This window comes from Peromyscus leucopus, chromosome 17, assembly GCF_004664715.2.
Source record: "Peromyscus leucopus breed LL Stock chromosome 17, UCI_PerLeu_2.1, whole genome shotgun sequence".
Taxonomy (NCBI): domain Eukaryota; kingdom Metazoa; phylum Chordata; class Mammalia; order Rodentia; family Cricetidae; genus Peromyscus; species Peromyscus leucopus.
The window spans coordinates 48,851,512-48,874,832 of NC_051077.1; the positions used below are offsets into that span (position 1 = coordinate 48,851,512).

Sequence of the window (23,321 nt, forward strand, 5' to 3'; positions counted from 1 at the left end):
AAAGGAAAATCCCAAAGGAAAGAGAGGAGAGGGTCCTGGTACTTTTTGTTAGCTCCCTAGTAAGAGGAGCTCACTTAGTTCTGAAGAGCTAATGATTATTTTTAGACCCAGATCTCCACAGTGCACAGGCCATATTTTGTTTAACAGTAATCCCAAGCAATTTTTCCTTCTTAGTTAAGCAGGACCACTGGTCTGACTTTCCACTTAGGTTTTCAATTATTTATAAGGCTCCCCCTTTCCCTTCCATTTTTGCTTAAAAGTTGATTACCTAATTGGTAGTCATGCTTAATTTTACAATTCCCGAAGGTTTTAGAACAGAAACAGGTGGCTGTAAATGAAGTTTCTATATGAGACTTAGTGGGTCACAACACTTTCATGTTGCATGTGTCAGCTCCCTCAGCTGCCATTATTTTACAAGAAACCAAACAATTTTATTCATTAGAAACTAGTACTAAGTGTCTTCTCTGCTTGAAGTTACTTTCTTCCCATTCTTGGGATTAGACAGATGAATCTCTAAAAGTCAGTCAGGGTTTTGATATTTTGCAAATATTTTATTACTTATTTGAAAATTATACGCAATCCTTAGCCCTTCCAACTCCCTGAGATCTTTTTTATTTTTAGAAAAATATTCCATGGAGTCCAATTCATGCTATCCATCTTCTCCTGAGTGCAGGACCATCTATGGAGCGTGGTCAATCTTCCAGGGGCCACACCCTAATAGAAAACTAACTCTCTCTTTCCCAGAAGCTATCAACTGTGCGTAGCTCCTCAGTTAGGGATGGAGCTTATGAACCCCTTCTCCCTCTGTTTAGAATGCTGACTGGCTGGAGCCAATTAGACTGAACATGCTTTTCAGTTACCTTTTCAGGCTCTGCTGTTGTTAATGTTCTTCCTCTCCTAAGTGTTAATGCTCTAACACAGTGCAAAAAAGAATTTAAGTCTGTTGGATTACTTGCTTTTCCTGTAGCTATGATAAGATAGCCTAACAGAAACTTTAGAAAAAAAGGTGTTTGTGTGGTGGGTGGTTCAGACCACTGTGGTAGAGAATTTATGGTGTCATGAGACTGAGACAGCTAGTCACCTTAGTCATGTGGTATTTATAGTCAGAAGGCAGAGACAGCTAGTCACATTAGTGGTGTGGTACATACAGTCAGAAGGCAGAGACAGCTAGTCACCTTAGTCACATTGTATATACAGTCAGAAAGCAGAAACAGCTAGTCACATTAGTCATGTGGAATATACAGAGACAGCTAGTCACCTTAGTCACATTGTATATACAGTCAGAAGGCAGAATGCAGTTGTTAGGGTTCCTTGGTGGATCAGGAACAAGGCATGCTGTAGAAATCACACCACACAACAGATGTCATATAAGAGATTTACTGGAGGGTAGGGCAAAAGGCTGCTTCTGAGCAGGGGCCAGAGGAGGGGTGAGAGACAGGGGAGAGAGTGGATCGTGATGGGGAGGCCTTTTAAAGGGTATGCATGTTGAATTTGGTGGCTGGTGATGATGTGGCTGCTGGCACTGAGTCACTGAAGACAGGCTGGGTCCAGTGGGCTGATTCTGGAATGGGGGCAGTTCGTTACAGTGATGAGTACTTGTGGTCAGTTAACTTCTATTTTTTATAAAGTCCAGAATCGAGGGCCTGGCAATAGTGATGGGTCTTCCCACCTCAATAATAACCTATCAAGATACTTCCCACCTCAAATAAACTATCAAGATCCCAGCATGCCCAGGGCTTGCCTTCTAGGTATTTCCAGGTCCTGAAAAGTTAGCAATCAGCACTAACCATCACACTTGGGTATGGAAATCCATACAAAAAGTTGAGTGAAGGGTTAAGGAGGCTGTGGTAACTGGAAAGTAAAAGCATAAGGCAACTGTGAGGAAGATGTGTGCCGTGGCCCTCTATGGAGTTACGTAGGGAAGAACAGCCAACGCAAAGAGAATGCATAGCCAATTCAATGATTTGTAAGTCTTCTTTCTTGTTACATTTGTGTTTGGAGACATTTCTATAAATGATTCACTAAATACACAGGCTGTCAGGTCACTGAGATTGTAAGGGAAAGCTGCCCCTAGGCTATCATTAAGTAAATTCAGCAGAGGGTAGGGCCATTTACAGTAACAACCGTAAACAAAGAAGATTATGTTAATGGCCACAATCATTAGCCAGAAGCTCCTGATTGCTAACTAATGCCTGCACTGTGCTTTGCTATGTACATAGCCCCATTTAATCCTCCCAAGAACCACAAATTGATGTTTTTTTTTTTTTTTAGGATTTATTTTGTGATTATGCATATGTGTGTGCATATGTGCAGATGCCCACAGGGGCCAGAAGAAGGCACTGGACCCCAGAGCTGGAGTTATAGACGGTTGTGAGCCACCTAGTGTGAGAGAAGGGAACCCAACTCAGGTCCTTTGGAAGGGCAGCACAAGCTCCTACCCACGGAGCCATCTTTCCAGCCCAGAGCATCTGATCATAGTATCACAGAAAGGAAGCCTGAGATGTGCAAGGGTTGAGGAACTGGATAATGTCTTCCCAGTTTTCCACATGAAAGAACTGCATTCAGGCCTAACTCATTGCTATAGCCAATGTGATGGGGTGTAAACTTGACAGGGCTTCTGGAGTTCAGGAGGGAGAGGCTGGAAATTAACACAGAGACCTACAACAGTAAAATATGCCAAGAATAGGGGACTTGGGAGCACTCAGTCCTAAATGAGATGTCTTTATCAAACCCTTCCCCTGAAGGTTTAGTAATCTATACAAAAGAGGAGGCAGAAAGATTGTGAGAGCCACAGGGGGTGGATGACACCTAGGAAGCCCTGTGTTCCCAACACAGCAGGGCTGCTGGAAGTATGAACTCACAGAGACTGTGGCAGCACAGATTCAAGCCAGACATGGTCCCAGCACTAAGGAAGGGGAAGGGGATATGGAATCCCACCTCTAACCCAGAAGTTATTTGAAGTTAATAACCACTAGCAAAGGAAAAATGAGCTTTCACCAATGGAATTTCACGGAATGTATCAACCACACTTGAGGGTACCCAGGAGTAGTTGGCCAATATAAAATGAACTCTGCGGATTTTCTTTGTTCATTTGGGTACTTTTTTATCTTCCTGGTTTGGAGTGTGTTTGTTTTGATTTTCATTTTGGGGAGGATTAGGGGTATTATTTGTTTTTGTTTTTTACTTTTTGAGAGAGAATATGAAGTTGGGTGGGTAGAGAGGTGAGAGGTGGGGAGGAGCTTGGAGGAGTTGGCAGAGAGGGAAAACATGATCAAAATATAAAATATATTATATGATGATTTTAAATAACAAAAGAGTAGGAAGAGGTCATGTTTGTCTAGGTGGGTTAGAAAATGTTTTCCTCGGGAACAACAGTTGAAATTGGATGTGCACGGAACATAGCTGCCGTTGAGATGTGGAGGTGAGGACATCCCGGGCAATAGTACCTTTCAAGGCACAGAAAATGAACAACTTAGAAATTGAAAACAGTGGTCTTTCCTGGAGAAAAGGATGGTCACAAGCAAAAGTCCTTCTAAAGTGTAGGTAAGAGTAAGATGATCATCATAGAAAAGTTGTGGTAATTAGACTAATAATGTGAATGTTATTGCTAAAGAAGATCATAGGCTTACAAAGAAAGAAAATGGGTGCGAGAGACATGGCTCAGCAATGAAGAGCACTGGCTGCTCTCACAGAGGACCCAGGTTCAATTCTTAGCACCCACATGATAGCTCACAATGATCTGTTACCTCCAAATCCAGGGACTCCAATGCCCCTTCTGACCTCTATAGGCACCCAAGCACCCAAGTGGTACATAGACATACATGCAGACAAGACACATACAATTTAAAAGAAAGAAAAAAAAAACATCAAATTATATAAGAAACTATGATGAAAATGTTCAACTCTATCAAGAAAGAAATTGGAAGATAATGAAAGTTATCATGAAGTTAAGTATGAAACTAATACAATTTTATTTGCAAACTTCATGCCAACGTGTGGAGAATGCATTATCCAGTAAGTGATCCAGGTTAGTATGGAGGCTAGGAAACAGGCTGGACTCAAGGTAGCTACTGAGGGGACAAGAGAAGAAAGGCCCTGACATGGATGACAACAAACTTCCGGGATGGCTGAAGAGGAGGATGCTAATACAGGAGGCTCACCGTGGACCTCCATTCTGACTTGAGCAGAGAGAGGAGAGCTTCATTTATCAAGGGAAGAAGACTAGTGCAGATGAGCACAGATGAGCAGATAACTAAGAAGGCAGTTAGAGCCCAGGAGTCTGCTGCCTTATTAACATCAGCCGGGTAAGAGAGGAAGAGTTGGGACTTAGAAAGAAATGTGGGCAGTCCTCGGAATGCCTCCAGAAGCCTCAGGCTTGTGTGAAGTGGTGAATAAACAATGAGAGAAGAGGTGAGATAGGAGAGGAAATGAAATGGAGGCCTTAGAATGCAGGTGAAAGGGCACGTGTAGAAGAGGAACCAAGAGAACACTGCATGGTAGCAACCAGACAGACACCGTAAGAGATAACACAAATACGAAGGCAAAGCTTAAGAGGGAAAACCGGCAGTTAGGCATGTTGATGCGCTTCTACAACCCCAGCACTTAGGAAGCTGAGGCAGGAGGATGGTGACTTTGAGGTTTGCCTAGACTACCTACACAGGGAGATTCTCTCTCAGAAAAATAAACAAAAATTGCTTAGGAGCCAACAGTGTCAGGTGGATACAGATGAGATGTAGAGTACAAACAGGTCTAAGGCATGTCTCATCATGTGGAGTTTTCTAACTGCTTTACTTCAGATGATTGGAGAATCAATAGAAGATGAGAAATCAGCATTCAGGACCTAGTAGAATATGACTCTCAAAATGTTGCCTATGAAGCAGGTGTAAGCCAGGATCTTCAGGTGGGGCACAGTGCCAAGGGATGGATGCTTAACTGAGATAAACATAAAACAGGTCTTGAAATTAGTAAGATGAGAAAACAGTAGAAAAATTATTATAGGAGATATGAGAAAAGTCCACAAAAGCACACAGACAGCAAACATACAGCTCTGCTGTTATGTAGTAACCTAGAAAGTAAAAAATTTAAATATTAAATAGTATTTTTTTTTTTTTTTTTTTTTTTTTTTGACAGGGTTTCTCTTGTTAGCTTTGCGCCTTTCTGAACTCACTTGTACCAGGCTGACCTCGAACTCACAGAGATCCGCCTGCCTCTGCCTCCCAAGTGCTGGAATTAAAGGCGTGCGCCACCACCGCCCAGCCTAAAAAATTTAAATAGTCTTTTACTGGTTTTATCCTTGCTTAAATGCTAAAATAAGCTTTTTAAATAGACTAGTATGGAAAATATATATCATTTTCTTACAGGAGTGGGGGGGGTCTTAAATATGTCATGTAATTTGTCCCTAACATTCTATATATAAGAACTTATGTTAATAAATATATGAAATAAACACTAAAGAAATATGTAGGTGTATATAATGGCTAAATTTTAACACTAATTTTTCCATAACAGTGAGCACCAATATGTGAAACTGAGTAACGTGTTCTGTAGAGGAAAGCAGGTGAAATCCTGCATCACTATGAAATAACAAAAATATCTAACTATGACTCTAAAGCCAATAACATTTTCTAATAGTTGGCAAGAAAAAAAAACAATCCGATTGGAAAGCATTAACTTAAACAGTATTTACTCACACGTAACATGATTATGTTTAAAGAAAATGGTGACATCTTTCAAAAAACTTCTATGACTAATAAGTGAATTTAAGATTTCCAAGTATAAGCTCAATATACAAAAATCAAATGTGTTTCTACAGACAAACATCCAATCTATTGTAAAGTGTGATTTAAAAGTAAAACAAAGCCAGATGTGTTGTTCCACATCTGTCATGTCAGTCCTCAGCAGAGTAAGACAGAGGATCCCCAAAAGTTGGAGACTAGCCTGGGCTATGTAATGAGATCCTGTCTCAAAACACTAAATAAACATAAGTAACTAAAAGTAAAAGATTGACATTTTCAATAGGCTTCCAATGACTAAACACTTAGAAATAGATATGACAAAAGAAGCCCCAGACATATGCATTAAAATAAAGTGTCACTAAGATAAAGTTGTAAATACATAGAGAGATAAACTTTTTTCTGGGGTTGGAAGAATACACATGGCAAAGAGGATCAATCTGGCCATTAAGACAATCCACAAATTCAACTCAATACTAATAAAATTTCTATAAAGATTTTAAATACATCACCAAGCTAATTATGATATTGAAATAAAAGCCAAGAAATCAGAATAGCCAAAACAACTTTGCAAATCACACTTGAGGCGTATAAGACTGCACGGACCAAACCACGGAGAACAGTTGTCAAGACAGGTAAGTAAATCAGTGGTCCAAACTCACGAACCCAGACATAGACTATCACATGTGCAATCAACTGAGACTTGACAAGTGTTCAAAAGAAAAAGTGATTCAAACAAGTGGGAAAAAACAAAATGATATACATTTCACTCCACATAGAAAAATTAGCAACCTAAAACTAACACTTCCATAAAAAAGCATAAGAAAAAAATTACATTAGGCAGGTATGTATAACAAATAAGATCCACAAACCAGAAGCCTGGGTGATGGCTCAGTGAGTAAGACTACTTGACCTGCAAACATGAGGACCTGGGTTCAAATCCCAAGCACCCCCATAAGAAGCCAGGCATAGCTGTGTTTGCTTGTCACTCGAGCATTAGGAAGCAAAGCAGGGTGACCCCGGGAGTTTGCTGGCCAGTGGGATTCAGCAAAACGGTGAGTTTCTGGCTGACTGGGAGACCGTGTCTCAAGACAATGAGGAACAGCCAAAGAAGAAAATGATTGATGTCTTGGACTCTGCAGCAACGAACATGGGAGCTCACGGCCATACATACGTTGATGTGTCTGCACCCACATGCAAGATTCTGTCTCAGAACAATAATATCACTTAAAACATACAATTGATGTATCCAAGTTGGCCAAATTCAAAATATCTTCTCTTCAAAAGTTACTACATGCTAGGCAGTGGTGACGCATGCCTTTAATTCCAGCACTTGGGAGGCAGAGGCAGGCAGATCTCTGTGAGTTCGAGGCCAGCCTGGTCTACAGAGCAAGTTCCAAGACAGACTCCAAAGCTACACTGAGGAATCCTGTCTTGAAAAACAAAAACAAACAAACAAACAAAAAGGTAATGCAAAAATAATGAAATTACAAGCCACACATTGAGAAAAATGTTGCAAAATTAAATATCTGATAAAAGTCTTCTATCTCTTCCATGAAGAGATTTAAATATTTACAGCTCAATAAGTAAGTACCGGTGAGAAAATTTAATGGACATGTCATCAAAGACTCAATCCATAGGATATCAGCATTATTAATCACCTGATGTGTGCACATGCAAACAATAACCACCACTGTATGCCTGATAGAACAGATGACATTGAAAGGACTGATCATTCAGGTCCTGGGGAGAAGGGAAGCTGACATCTTTGCAGGCTGCTGGTGGGAATATAAAATGGTATAGCCACTTCGGAACATCATTTGGCATGTTTTTCACACATACATCTGGCATGGAATCAAACCATTCCACTCAAAGTCATTTATCCAACAGAAATGAAAATGAATGTCCGCACAAAAACTTGGCCATGAATACTCAAAGAAGCCTAGGTCCAATGGTGTGGGACAGAAATGCTGAAGAGGTAAATGAATTAAAATATTGTGGCAAAGCTCTCTACTGGAATACTACAGAATAGTATAGCAATGGTTGAATATTGATAGATGATGCAACACGAATAAACGTCAGAGTAATTCTGGTACGTGAAAGAAGCCAGAAATAAGGACGTGGGCTACATTATTCGATTTCTATGACAGAGCACAGCATTGGGAGCTGGACCTGGTGGCATATGCTTCTGAGGCAGGAGATCACTCTATTGTGAGGGGCTATCTCAAAAACAAGTAGAAGAATAGTATCAGGAGGGGTTACAGTGGGGGAACGGGAATCTTCATCTCACAGATGTGCCCATGGGTCGGTGTGTCCAGGAAAGCTGTAACACAGCCCACATGAAAACCGTAAACGAACTTAAAACATGATGGGCTTTTAGATTTACTTTTTTAACTCAGTTGCGTTCTTCTCAGGCATGAAGTTTGTAAATGACATCATGTCACAATGTCAAAAGTTTAGACAGGCCTACAAAGAGTGACCTATAGCCTAATGTCCCAGATTGTGTGGATGGTTTCACAAGTTCAAACAGGTTTAAACAGGACATGAATGTAAACTTTTACAGTTCAAATACATTCAGTGCATGCGGGAATTATATCTTGATAAAGCTGTTGTTGTCGTTGTCTAACTAAGCAGGAAGCAGGGGTGGGTGGGTGGCTCCCAATGCTCATTTCATGCTTCTCCTTCCTAAGAATAGAGAAGGTGTCTCCACAACCTTCCTCTAGATAGCCGAGGTTGGCCCCTGTATGCGCAAAGGCTATGGAGCATCATAAGAGGGACTGTCATTCTGACCATGTACTTGCAGAAGTGTGTTAACATGGAAGGAAACACGCCTGTTAGGCAACCAATGGGTGAACCTCCATTCCTGGGTTCTGCTGGAGTGAGGAAATGTATGCATGAGACATAACACAGATAAGTCTTAAGAAAAGGATGGGGCTCTTTCAGAGGGGACTTGGGCCCTGTGTGGCTCCTACCCTTATTTTTAATTTTTATTAACTTCTTTTCAATTAGTATAGAAAATGCCGAGTTTTACTATGACACTTCCATGCACATATATCACTGCACATCGCAGAGACTCTCCTCATTGCTGCCCACACCCCTCCTTCTCCTTGCCCCACTGGCCCCATTTCACCCGGCTTTACCCGTCCTGGTCTCTTATCACATATGTATGAGTGTGATTTAAATTCAGATTCTGTATATGAAAGAAAAGGCATGTTCGTCTGTCTTCTCTCCTTTCCATTACTGTCTCTTGCTCCGTTTGTCCTCCTTCGCTCATCTTTCAGCACTGTGTCCCACAGTGGCTGTTTGCTGGTCTTTCCTCCAGCTGCTTCCTGAACAACTGTCCTCTGTAAGGGATCTCCTCCTTGACACCACCCCGATCCCCACCGGGGATATGCTCACTCTCTCCTGCCTTTCTCTGCCCTCTTAGGACCAAGAACACCTTGAAGGGGTGGTCCTTTTACTTTCTGAATCATCAGCAACTGCCCACATCTCCACCCCTTCCGTCAAGTGCTAAGAAAACAAAACGAAGAGACACAGAAGTATAATTACATTTTTTTAAAAGTTTGAATGCTTACATTCCAGCATATTTGAATGCACATATAAAGAAGAAAAATTGCAGATGAAATTATGAATAATTTTATCTGTTTTACATTTCTATATTTTATAAATTATCTCCAATGAATAAGCAGTTGACACAAAGGATAACATTGTGAAATATAATATGAAAGCCATAAACGTAATTTCCATGTTGGAAGAAAAGGCACTCCCAAGGAAGACAAGCAAAAACAAATGGAAAAGCACTGTTCGGTCAATAGTTGCAGGGCATGATTTATTTGAACTGTACCGGGGCCTTGTGTCCTCACAAATAAGAAGGAGGGAAGTGAGAGAGCTTGAAGTAGTTATAAATATGCACTAAGTCTGAAGACAGGAAGTTAGGGGAGTTTACCCGTCAGAGTGTCAGTGTTCTCCAAAGCAGCAGTCATCTTTGATCAGACCTACTGTCACATCAGAACATGGGTCCTCACCTCTGGACGACTGTAGGGACTAGAAGCAGCTCTGCTTCTCACCCCACCGTCTCCCAGCTGCACAAATGGCCTTTTGTTACCCCCTGAGAACCCATGCTCCATGTGACTGGAGATGTGGTGAATGTAGCCCACTTGACCACATGACCTGGGACTTGCACCTCTCTGGTCTGCCTCCTGCAAGTTTATTTCCTCTTCCTGCATAGCTTGTTCACTCAGGCTGGCCCTGAATCTGTTCCTGTGAATCTGAGCCCAGGGATTGGCCGCACTGTAGATTTCCCCTCACAGTTGGTGAGTTCAGCACCAGGAACGAAATGTCATCTTGAAGCAGGGCCTTCCACCTTCTCCCAGCTGCCCTCCTTCCCCCCGCCCCCGTCCTCTGCTCCTCCATCCTCTTCTCAGAAGGACAGACATGCTATTTGTATCCTCTCCTCCAGAAGAGGCTAGCTTACGTCCATGTCCCCTGTGGTATTGTTTTCTATGTTAAGCAATAATTGTAAAATTTCTTTAGAAGAGATTGCATGAAGGACTTCTGGGAATACAATCTGTCTCTCTCTGCCCTCCCTCTAACAGTTCATGTCAATCCTAAACTCCGCGCTGCTTGCAGCAAGGGTCTTGACCACCCGACCCTTTCCTCTCTTCCTATGCCTTTTCACCCCGTGCACAGTCTCGGCCAAACGTCTGTCCCACACAATACTACATAGTTTAAGATCATCTAAAAGGCCCTGCGCCTTCGCCTTGTATCACAGTCAGAAGGTGTTTATGATCTTCAGTTGAAGGAGATTCTTCAATGGAAACATTAAAGAGTCCTGCTCCCTTTTCAATTTGGGACCAACATTGTCTCCTTGGTGCTGTTGTTAGTTCGATTGGTTATCTTTTTAAAAATTCTTCCACTGTGTGTGTGTTTGTGTACTTACACACATGCACACACATGTGCCGTAGCACACACACACATAGGGAGGTCAGAAGATAACCCATGAAGATTGGTTCTCCCCTTCTACCGTGTGGCATCAGAGCACTGAACTCCAGCCATCCAGCTTAGCAGCCGGTGCCCTTATCCACTCAGCCATCTCCCAGGCTCTGACTGGTTGTTTTTGTGAGGCAGAGTCTTAACTCTAGAGCCCAGGCTGATCCAGGATTCCCAGGCAGTCCAAGCTGGCCTCAGATTTGAGGCTGTCTTCTGGCCCCAGTCTCCTGAGTGCTGGGATTAAACACATGAACCACCACATGCAACTTCTTTGGGTGTAGCTGTGGTTTTGTTGATGTCTTTTAATTAGAAGAGATTATGAGATTAATGCCAGACTACTTAGTGATTTCTTCTGCCACAATGGGGTCTAGTGTGCCAAGGAAATTAACAGTTGATTCTTCCATAGAGAAAATAGCTCATTATCTAATAAATCAATCAATTATAAGCTCCAGTAATAGATAACTAGGAATGAAGGATACAGAGAAGGAAGCAAGGCCACCCTATTTTTATAAGATTTCTGAGAGGAAAGGAGAGACTATATCAGACTACCGAATAAGTACTTTAAATTAAGTGCTCCTCAGGCAAGCATTTCTTTTCCGTTTTACCCTCCATGCTGAGGATTAAACCCAAGGCCCTGAGCACGTCAGGCCAGTGCTCTACCACTAAGCACTATCCCGGCCCCGAAGATCTCTTCTTACTCTTAAACATGAGGCAGAAAAATGGCATCTGTTATAGAATGTGAATATTGCCAGGTCTCTGGCAATTCCTCACAGAGCATGGAAGCCTAAGGGGCCATTCCAGGAAAACAGAGTCTCTGGGCACAGTTCCCTAAAGCCCAGAGGAATCGCTCTGGCATCCTCACACCTGAACTCGATCCTGAGGCCCCTGGAGCTGTCCTTATCCCAAACCTATTTCTCCCTGAAGACATTGGCCACGGTAGGACGGAACAGAGTTCCCCTTGAGATGATGCCAATATTGGCTCAAATGTGGCTGTTCCCATATGTGAGTGAGCACTTCCTATTTTCTCCCACTTCATTAGTTACTCTTCCTGTTGCTGTGACAACCGTTTCCAACAAATTAAGTAAATTAAGAAGGGCTTGTTTTGCTTCATAGATTGAAGAAGGTACAGGGAAGGTGACAGGGAAGGCATGGTGACAAGAGCATGGGGCAGTTAGTCATACCGCATTCTCAGTCAGAATTCACAGAACGATCAGTTTTTAAATTGCATTACTATTATTTGTATGTGTGTTTGTGAGTGAGTGTGTGTGTGTGTGTGTGTGTGTGTTGTGTGTGTGTGTGTGTGACAACTATATGGGGTTGGTTCTCGCCTTCAACCTTTGACATGGGCTCCAAGGATTGAACTCAGATCGCCGGTTTTGCTCAGCAAATGCTGTGTCCCAAGCCGTCTCTCCAGCCCTGCTTTCTCCTTTCTCTGCAGCCTAAGACCTCAGCCTATGAAATCTGCCAATCACATTCGGTGTGGGTATTTCCACTGCACTTAACTCAGTCGAGAAACTCCCTCACAGACATGCCCAGTAGTTTGCCTCTTCAGTGATTCCATATTCTGTAAAGTAACACTATCAGTAACCATCACTCCCACTGCCAAGTGTGCTGAGAATCAGCCCTGACATGTGGAACCCATTGTACTCATGGCAAATGAGGACTTGTGTCCAGTTGTGGCCACAAAGACACTCTGTTTTTCCAAACACATCAAGTCTCTGAACCACAAACGCAGCCCAATGCCTCCCCATTTTCTGCAAGCTGTATTTATATTAACTTATGGTGGTACACTATAAAGAAAAGCCTTCTAATGTGAAACATGTATCATTTCTCTCTGAGAGAACTCATGAAAAGCCATGCTCGGTCCCCAGGAAAAAAAAATAAACACAATATTCTGCATGCAATTTTTATGAGGAAATTGTACCCTCTTAGAACCCCCAGCGGTTTCTGAAAGAAAAAAGGAAAGTAAGGAAGGGAGGAAGGAAGGAAGGAAGGAAGGAAGGAAGGAAGGAAGGAAGGAAGGAAGGAAGGAAGGAAAGGGATGATCTTCAGGTTCAGGAGGAAGTTCTATGCCTGTGTCTCATAATGGCAGTTAGCAGGTTCTGGTATAATACACTGGGTCAAATGCTCAGACATCATGGTCCGGGTCGGATGGCTCAGCTCATAAAGACACTTTGCTGCCAAGCCTGGCAGCCTGTGTTTGATCACTGGACCCCAAATATCAGAGGGAGACAGAGGGCTCCCATAGATTCCTCTGACTTCCGCATAAGTCCTCTCCCCTCACTTCTACATAAACACACATAAATGAAGAATAGAAGCACTTGAGAGGCAGAGGCAGGCGGATCTCTGAGAGTTTGAGGCCAGCCTGGTCTACAAAATGAGTTCCAGGACAGGTAAAGCTGTTACACAGAGAAACCCTGTCTCGAAAAACAAATACAAAAAGAATGGAGACTAAAATGTCAAGTTAAAAAAGTCATGCATCGTATCAAAATACTTAAAAAACTGATTCTAGGTAATTTAACTGGGACACTATTCATTTAAACATGTTACTAGATCTAAAACCTGATTCAATGAGTTACAGAGAAAACTGAACTTGCTTCCCTTTAAGATACAATACAATATAAATGTTTCTGATTTGTTTCAAAATTAAGTGCTTTAAAGACAGTAAAAAAATATCCAACTTTCATTGAATTTTCTGTGCAACACTGAGATGTGACAGTGGCATTGAGTCTGGACAGAATGGGAAGGTAAGGATGTTTTTGATCCACAAAAATAAAAGAGACAAAGGACTGTCCGTAGACTTGAGCAGACTGCAGGTGTGTGTAACAGAGGGGCCCAAGGAGAAACTTCTCTCTTTGCTGCCACCTAAAGGAATATTTGAGAATGACACCTTCAAACACAATGAAATGCAATTCAACATAAGCACTTATAAAATCAAAGCCTATTATCTCTTATTGATGTGCAATTACACAGTCTCTTAATCTAATAAACTCTGCAGGTTCCACAGCTGCCACCCTAATCAGTGATCTTTCCCAACACCTAGAACAGTGCCCTGTACAATATGATACTTTCTTCATTAGCACCATAATTTAAAAAAAAAAAAAAAATCTACTGTCACCCCAGTTTCACATTCTGGGACTCGGCTTCTTCTCCTAGAAAATGAGGGATTAAAAGTGAATGATTTAAAGTATCCTTTTGGTTAGGTCAGGAGGCAGGAGCATCTCTCTGAGTCTGAGACCAGCCTGGTCTATACAGTGAGTTCCAGAACAGCCAGGCCTGTGTAGAGAGACCCTGTCTCAAGAAAACAATAGTAATAATAATAAATGAATGACCAATAAATAAATAATAGATTACTAGACAAATCAATAATGTCTTTCTCACCAGGCTTGCAGGTACACACCTGGAGATTCAGTACTGGAAAGTAGGAGGATTATGTCAAGTTTCAGTCCAGCTTGGTCACATTCACAGTTTCAGGCCAGCCAAGGTACTATCAAAAGACACCGTCCCAAAAAATGAATAGCCTCTCTTCTAATATCCCCAATCTCTGTGGGTCTCCTTGGTAAATGGAAAGTGCTCCATCCAAGGTTCTGATCCTTCAGTGATCAGAGAGAGATCCCGCTTGAGGCGCCCCCACAGGTGCTGTGGAGAATCACTAAAGAGGACCGAGAGAGACACACATGGCAGAAACCACACGAGAGATGGACTTCCAGACACACCGCTGTGTCGATTCCCAGGGTCCTTAAACCTACTGCAAAGGGAAACTGCGCCATGTTAGAAACGCAATACCGTTTCTTTCGTGTGTGCCCTACAAAGCTGCTGTACATAATGAAGCGTCCCCACGAACATAGATTTGCTGAGGCATCGGCACGTGTGAAGCAGAGATGCTGATTCTTTTCCGAAGTAAATGCTTTGGTATTTCTCCCCAGAACCTCTGGGAGACAACAGAATAGCCAGTATTTTTAAAGAAGCTTCATTTAATCTGTCAGTTTGATCTTTAACTAATTTGTTTTTAATATGATAATGGCAACTCAGGTATAGGTGGATTTGGAGAGCACACGAAAAAGGAGGGGGAAATAGGACCACTTATACAAAACTGTTATTATGTATTCCATTCTCTCTCTAAACTATTTCCCTAGACACTTCCTTTCTTTGGGAAGTAACTCTCACCCCTTTCCCTACACGAAATCATTTGCATTCACACTAATATTACAGATTTCTAGCTTTCTAGCCCAAGCCATGAATCCATGATGCAGCCTAGGAATTTACCATTTTAATTGCTTACCCAACAGGTCCGTGCAGATGTGTCTAAGTAGTGTATATTATTGTCCCCTCAAGATAGATTAATGAAAAATGCATTTTCCCTTTTCTCTTGCAATTCATTCATCTTCATGGTAGCCCTGCGCCCTCTAGTGGAAAATTTTGCTGCGCCATCCCCCTACACGCAAGTTGCAAAGACTTGCTCAAAAACATTTATCAGAAAGTCTTGGTGGAAAACAATGAAGAAATGGGGGGAAACGGTATAAGAAAAAAAATCTTGATAATCTAGCACCAGACTTATGCACATTTCCATACGAATGTGTATATAATGTAGGTTTATGTAAGTACACATATTTTAGAGAGGAAATTTTAGGAAAAGTTGACAACACAGAACCGTTGTCTCTTCCGTGCTGAGATTCTGTTACCTGCAGACCCTTCAATTGTGGATTTAAATTATCCACAGGAAAAGAGTGCCTGTACTTTGCATGTTCCAGCCTCTTTTCTTTCCATCACTGCCTAGATGCTGCAGTCTTGTATCCATCTGGGGTGACTTCGAGTCTGCGGAAGATCTTGCACAGGTGATAGACAGCCCCTCTGTCATTTCGCACAAGGGACTGGAGGCCTGCGCACTTCTGAACTCCTGACAAACTTTGCTTCATGCCAATTGGCTCTTCAGACCCTTAAAGATTCACAAATTCAGTTGTCCACAGACATGGAGCAGGTTATATAAGGGAGTGAAGTGGATGAGATAGATGGCAGGGACCCAGGCAAATCAAGTTTGCTACAATAAATAAATAAATCCAAAGAATTGTTACAATTGTTCCAAGCCTTCTGTGGACCTACTGGAATTTTGTTTCACAAGTCAGCTGGGATTCCCGGTTGACTAACTGACTTACAGTGTGCTATTTATATGTATGTAGTATATGACCCAACCTCATCCACCCAAGGGACAGCATTGCAGAGGCGCCGAAGAAATTTATGGTTTTTATACATAGAAATCATAGGTAAACGTGGCATCATTGGCTATGATGTTTGAAGACCAATTTTAACATCTGATTTTATTTGAGTTCTTATTTGAATGCTCTTGGACCACATGTAATGAGACTGCTATCTGAATAAATACTAGCTATCAAATAGCAAAAAAAAAAAAGAAAGAAAGAAAGAAAGAAAGAAAGAAAGAAAGGAAGGAAGGAAGAAAAGAAAGAAAGAAAGAAAGAAAGAAAGAAAGAAAGAAAGAAAGAAAGAAAGAAAAGAAAAGAAAAGAAAAGAAAAGAAAGAACCTCAGGTGAGTCCTACAGTCCTCAGTGGCAGAGCTAGAATTTGACCTCAGAAGCTTCTATCTTAATAAGTATTCCTTGGATCAGAGGACTGCATTGCAGATCCATGTGATGATTTCAGCAAGGTCTCTGTGTGTTCCCAGGGAAGCAGCTCCCTCCACACGGCTCTGTCACCTGGCTGTTAGTTTCTTACCTTACTGCTGTGACAACTGATGCTAGGATTGATTCGGGCTCACAGTTCCAGGGACACAGTCCATTGCAGCAGGCGAGGTGGGAACAGGATGTAGCTGGTCACGTGATGGTCTGCATCCAGGAAGCAGAGAACAATGAGTGCCTATGCTCAGTCTCTCTCTCTCTCTCTCTCTCTCTCTCTCTCTCTCTCTCTCTCTCTCTCTCTCTCTCTGGCATAAGTCCTGCCCATGTCAATTAACTGAATCTAAATAATCTCTCGTGGACATGCCTGGAGACGTGTTTCCCTGGTTTCAAATGCCATCAGTTGACAATCCCGATTAGTCACCACAACAACTAACTAACCCTGAAAACCACTTGTGATTGTCCCAGCCTCCCAGGACAGAGCACATTCCCTCCTGTCCTGGCCTTGTTTGTAGAATTCCTATTTCTCAGCCATTCAAAAGGCCAAACAAAGGAGGCTCAGTTTGAGCAGCAGCAATGAGATTCTCAGCTAGTTTTCTCCCTTACAGTAAAGTTAAGCTGTGATTTTTAGTAAGACCGCTAACTAACTGCCTGCGGTGTTGTCTTTACTTCAACCAGATAGCCATAACTACTTCCTCCAATCCTGAACTAATCCATGTACAAACTCCTCCAATGGCAACACAATAGTTCTGTTTTGATTGGGTATTTCACGGGCCCCTCTGGCTATGTGGCCCATTTCTTCCTGATTCCACTTAAAATTTCTTTGGATGTGTTTCCTTGCAGTGTTTTGATACAAAACACTTTTCTCTTCCCCAAATTATCAAGAGAAACAGAGGAGCTGAACACACACACACACACACACACACACACACACACACACACTCCCTTCCGTATGGGCCACGTACAGAGATGCCAAACAATTAATTATCAACATTCACAGACAGAACATGGAAGGGTTTAGTTATCAGTAACAAAACCAGGGAATCCGTGTGGATAGTTGTGCGTAGTTGTGTCAAAGGACAGGTTCGCACCAGGTACACTTTCTGACTTGTCTGTGACAGTAACTGCCTCAGTCAGTCAGTAACCTCAACCAGCCACTGTGTCTCCGGGTGTCTCCGGCTGCCTTTCCTGTTTCCTAGCGCCCATCAAGCTTTCAGGAATGCCACTGAAGCTCTGAAAAGGCTGACCTTCTCTTCTGGTGTTTTTTGGCTACAGGTGTAGCTGTGACTTTTTTATCTCAAGAGTTATTTCTCGCAACTGTTCAGACTCTGTGACTTGGTTCCCTCCCAACGTACTTGAGACTGTTAACTCACACAATGCTATTTTAATAGCTTTTCCCGTCACTTTGATGTTAATTTGGAAAGTGAAACTAAAATCACAGTGAAACTGCTTATTTTAGTGAGTAATGAACTGACTGCCACCCATTTACTCTGAACAAATTCACTAGCTTCGTGATTTCCTTCTACTCAGCGTGATAGAGTTACATTATAGACAGTCGGCTCCTGCCGTTTCAGTCACCTTCCCTTAACTAGTAACTAGTGTATGATAGAGAGTGACAAGTGCCGTTTCTATATTCTGTCAAGCCTCTCTACTAGTCTACAAAGGATCATTAGACAGGAGGATCTCAAACTTGCAGCTGCGTCCCGATAACCGGAGGGCTTTCTAATACTAAGATCACAAGCCTGCGGGATGACTGGGTGGGTGGAGGCCCTTGCTGCCAAGCCTGGCCACCTGCATTTGATTCCAGAACCCAAACGATCTAAAGCTAGAGTTGTCCTATGACCCCCACAGCCACCCTGTGGCACGTGTGCACACTCACTCACTAAATAAATAATTGGAAAAAAAAAAAAACCCTCGGATTACAGGAGCCCTGTTGACAAAATGTTCAATTGGAAGTGTGAGGTGGGGCTCCAAACATTGGATTACTAACAAGCCCCCCAGCTTCCCGACTGGTGCTGGGGAACACTCTTCAGAACTAACACTCTAGAATGGAACCTGGAGAAACTTCCCCAATGTGCAATGTCACGGAGCCTTTGAAAGGTGTGCTTAAGGTCTCACACAAAGTATTGTGCTAAGGTGTCTGCAGAACGCAATGCGTTTTGGACCTGATGTATGCGACAAACCCCACAGTAATAATACAAGGAGACTCGGAAATTTTTAAGCAGTTGAAATGCAGCTCTGCATTTATGCAAATGAAATTACAGCAATAGTCTAAACAGATGGCTGGAAACTCCTGGCCCTGACAGTACAGAAACACAATGCTGCTAAGGACCAGTGGGGACGGGTGCCACCAGGGGGCACCATTTCAGTTATCGGAGTACAGATTCCCTAAAAATCCCGGGTTAGGTTAGAAATCTGGGAGAGATATAGGGGGACTAGGAAAGAAAGTAGGGAGAGGGAGGGAGGGAGAGAGAAAAAGAGGAATAATATAATTCTGCTCAAGGCTTTGGTGTTTGGGAGTCGCAGGGTAAATGCCGAGGACGATGAAAACAACACCACGTACCAGGAGATGCAAAACCACGAAGCAAGGTCAAGGCCAGCTATGCAGAGTTTGTTCGCTCAGCCTCAGCTGAAGTGTTTTCAGGGCTTGGAGGAAAACCTGACCAGCATGACAGGAAGGTAGAGAAGCGGAGGGATTAAACAGATGTGGAAAAGGAACCAGGCTTGATGAGGGCAGCGTCTTGTGAGACCAGCACTCCAAAGACTGAGGCAGGAGGATTGTGAGTTCAAGGTTAGCCTGGGCTACATGGCGACATGCCTTCGAAAACACCCACCAATGGGGCTGGGTGACCTGCAGGTCCAGCAGGTGAGCTGGTGCTGATGATGGGAAAAGCTCTGAGAACTGGACGCGCCCCTGCAGGAGATGTCCCAAATGTCACAAGGCACAGCTGGGAATGTGAGCACAAGTCACACATTGCTTTATGGCGTTGGATGAGAGAGACAAGTGCAATGTGAATTTGCTCATCGTTTCACTTTATTTTCACCCAGTCTTTCCAGACCAAGCTTGCTACTAACTCAATTTCAACATTGCAAATATTAAATTACAGCACTTTCATAACTTGTTAAAATAAGTCGTATACCCCTACCTTCTCCACCTATTTGCCATCATGAACACTTGCAATCTTAGTTGAAAAGTTTGTACATCGACCTGAGCAGACATGAACAGTTGATAAATGCCTTGATTTCTGGGAGGCCCTGTGGAGAGTACCATGTGCAATAATGTCTTCATACAGCAGAGGGCGCGATGGCCCTGAATCTACATTGTGTGGTGAATTTCTGAATGGCCTTATGAGAATTTATAAAGTGGAAAAGGTTGATGACCCTCTTACACTGTCTTCTTAAAATGTCACTTCTAATTTCACTAACAAGTGATTGTCTGGCATGGGAATCTTTACAAATGAATCATTACTACCCTATCCTCTCCTGGTATTTTTTTTAGACCCACCGTATTTCATTTCACAAAATTGCTTTTTAGATATAAGTCCTGATTTTTGGAAAGAGATTTATTCATTTGTATTTACATGTATTTGTGTGCCTTCCTATATGGGAAGCCAGGGAGCATTACATCACTTTGAGCTGAAGTCACGGGTAGTTGTGAACTCAATGTAAATACAGAGAACGAGCCCTGGGCCACCTCTCCAGCCTCAGAAGCCCCGATTCTTATGATTTTTTCAAGCCAGCTTTCTGATTGAGGATGGATTGTGTGTGTGTGTGTGTGTGTGTGTGTGTGTGTGCGTGCGCGCCTAAAGTTAATCTCCTGCACTGGAACACAGAAGATCTCTGTACACAAATAATTGACTTTTTGCACATACCTTTTGATACCACGGTAACTTGAGTAATATTTATCAAACCACAAAATGCTATTGGCAAATGGTAATATTCTTTGATTGATATGTTATTCCAATTAACTTTATAGAACTAAAATCCTTGTTCAATTATCCTATCAAGCAGGTGACACTTGCCCAGTTATATGGTGATCCATGTAGCAAAAGCTGCTGCTCACTGCTTTTAAGACAGTACCACAATGGGCTGAAGCTGAAAGGGAATGTTTTCTAAAAAAAAAAAAAAAAAAATACTATTTTATTTATTTACACAGGCATATATGTATGTGCACATATGACTACCACATGTACACACACACGTGTGGTGTGTAAAAGCCCAGCTACAACACTGGGTGTTTTCCTCCACTACTCTCCACTGCGCTGTTGTTTTGTTTCGTGACAGGGTTTCTCCCTGGACCTGGAACTCACCAGGTCCAGTAGTCTGCCTGGCCAGTGGGCCCAGCATCCCTCTGTCTCCACCTTCCCAGCACTGGTGTTACCGTCCCACACTACCATGCCTGACTTCTACCAACTGAGTCATCCCTCACCACACCAGTCAAATTCACACAGTGTTGTGAACCTACCTCATTCTTATTGCAGAGTGAGATATAGACTGACCTCATCCATTTGGAGATTAGGAAATTATTCCTTAGGAAATCATTTCTTACGAATCAAGTTATGTCTCCTTTGTCAGGGATGATTTCCTATCTCTCCGGATGCAGGGACTTACTTGAATACAGCAGTATGGTGTAAAATTGAAAACGTGATGTTCACTTTGCACTGCAGGTTCCTGTCTGGAACATAAACTGAGAGCAGAGTGTTCTGGTTATAAACCTGGTGGTGAGTGACTCGTTTCTGTTTGCAGTGGGAAAAGCTCCAGATGACCACAAGTGAAAGAAGGAAAATATTCTGCTCCGTCACGTTCCACGTCATCGCCGTCACCTGTGTGGTGTGGTCCCTGTATGTGTTGATCGATCGGACAGCGGAGGAAATCAAGCAAGGTAACGACAATGGTAAGGATATGCCTCCCCTCGGTCCTCCTTCCCAGGGTTCTCACGATGGCATAGGCAGGGCGCTGTTGCTGAAGTTTAGGTCTCCAGGTGGGACACCTGAGCAAGGGCCAGCACTTGCAGCCAAGTCTTCATCTCCGTGGTCAACTCTGTCTAAAAAGCATGGACCATTCGGGATCCCAAGTAAGGACTTGGGATGTGTTAGGTCCTAATGAAACTTTGAGTGGGAGACACATGGCTAGCATTCACCACTTAGACTTCCCAGAGACTCCCTGAGCATCAGGCACTGCCTGACACACAAACACCAATTGTTAGAGAAGTGGAGAGTTCCCAGGCTGTGGGGGCACATTCTTTAATTCCAGCACTACGGAGGTAGAAGCATGCAGATCTCTGTGTTTGAGGCCGGGGTTGTCTACAGAGTGGGTTTCAGGAAAGCTAGGACTACACAGAGAAACAAAGAAAAAGAAAAGAAAAGAAAAAAGAGAGGGAGAGAAAGAAGGATGGAGAGAGAGACAGAGAGAGAAAAGAAGGAGGAGGAGGAGAAAGAGAAAGAAGAAGAGAGTTTAAAGTTTTAATTAATTAAAGTGATTAATTTAATAATTAATTTAATTAATAATAAATTATAATAAATAATAAATTTAATTAAATAATTCACCCTACCTGTTGCTTTCTTTGAAGGCACAAGGTAACCCTGTTGTGGAGAATGTGTACTGGGTAATTTGAGGCAGTGGATCAGCACTGTAGTTGAAAATTTTAGCCATGCCGTTTGTGAAGGATGGTGTCCAGACTACAAAGCAAGGTATTACAAAATATATTTAAAGGCTTCCCATGCTTGTCCACTTGGGGGCAGCAATGCACACCAGCATGCCTGTTCTCTGAGCTCCCTGAAGTGGGATTGACTTGGAAGGTTCCAGGCCTGCAGGGCTCCTGGTGTGCACAGCTGGTTAAGGGAAGATGAGCTGGAGAGAACCTTGAAGATCCTGGTGTTCTTTTCTAAAAACAAAAACATAAGAAAAGTCTATATCAAGTCTAAGGATTAGAGAAACAGGTAGGATGGGATTTTTTTTTTCAAATTCATTTATGCAACATTAACTCATTTATAAACTGCGTCAGTTACAGCAAGCTTCTGTTCTGCTACATTATGACTCTCCCCACAGTTTCTTGCTTCTAAGGTGTCATATTAAATCTGGATTAAATAAATTCTCATCCCCTGCAGGTAGAGCCTTAAAACAATAATTGCACATAACAAGTACCAGATACCCAACCGTGCCTATGTGGAAAGCAGGGTGTCCCCATCTCACATCACCCAACTCTTCCTCCTTAGGAGTCAAGTGTGTTCCTAGCTAGGCAGGGCAGAGCAGATCTGATGACTCCTGGCCAGAGACTTTCTACTCTTAGATGGCTACGTAAAACCCCCACTGGAAAAACAAGCATTTCCATGACTAGACGTTGTCCTGACTTGGCGAGATTGTGGTGGACAAGAAGTAGGACTTCATTTCACCCGTGTTATACCTAGACAAGATTCCCATGGGAAAACACTCATATTTAGTCAGCTGTGCTTGTCCAACACCTGAGACATGTAAGTTGTGACTATTTACAGTAAGGAGCTTCATAGTCTCAAACGTAGAAGCCAAGACACCCACATCCCTCCTTTGTTCTGTCTCCCGCACATGCTCCAGTGGTCACCCTCTATTCTTATATCTTTAGCTGATGCTTGCATGCTGATAACCACCTCCCCAATTTTATACCCAGCTCTTAATACACCCCAAAGATTGCATCTCCCTCCTGAGAGCATCTCTGAAAGTCCTCCAGGTACTCAAGCTCAGGATGTCCACACTATCTCCCATGTCCAACATCAGCACCATGAGAAAAGCGTCTCTAACAACTGGACCCCCGTCCTCTTTTCCCTAGTCAGTCTTTCTTTTCCCTGAAATCAGCCACCAGATCCTATGTGTTCTGCTTCATAGCCCTGGATTCTTTCCATATATCTCCTTCCCCACTAAGAATATTCATGGGAAATTTGTTTTTATACAAAAGAGCCAAAGCCTCCTACCTAGACCTTCTCCACTCTCCCCACCTTCA

At 42.7% G+C, this 23,321-nt stretch overlaps 1 protein-coding gene across 5 annotated transcripts in view; it reads left to right on the top strand.

Annotated features, from left to right (window-relative positions):
- The window catches only part of Marchf1 (membrane associated ring-CH-type finger 1), a 540,293-nt gene that overhangs the window by 508,135 nt on the left and 8,837 nt on the right, over positions 1 to 23,321 (top strand). For 3 of the 5 annotated variants that reach the window (XM_037211768.1, XM_037211765.1, XM_037211767.1), the window contains one exon: positions 21,095 to 21,242. In XM_037211768.1, coding sequence (XP_037067663.1) covers positions 21,095 to 21,242 — 148 coding nt within the window. The remainder of the gene's footprint in view (positions 1 to 21,094; positions 21,243 to 23,321) is intronic. The other 2 variants (XM_037211766.1, XM_037211769.1) reach the window with 1 other exon arrangement.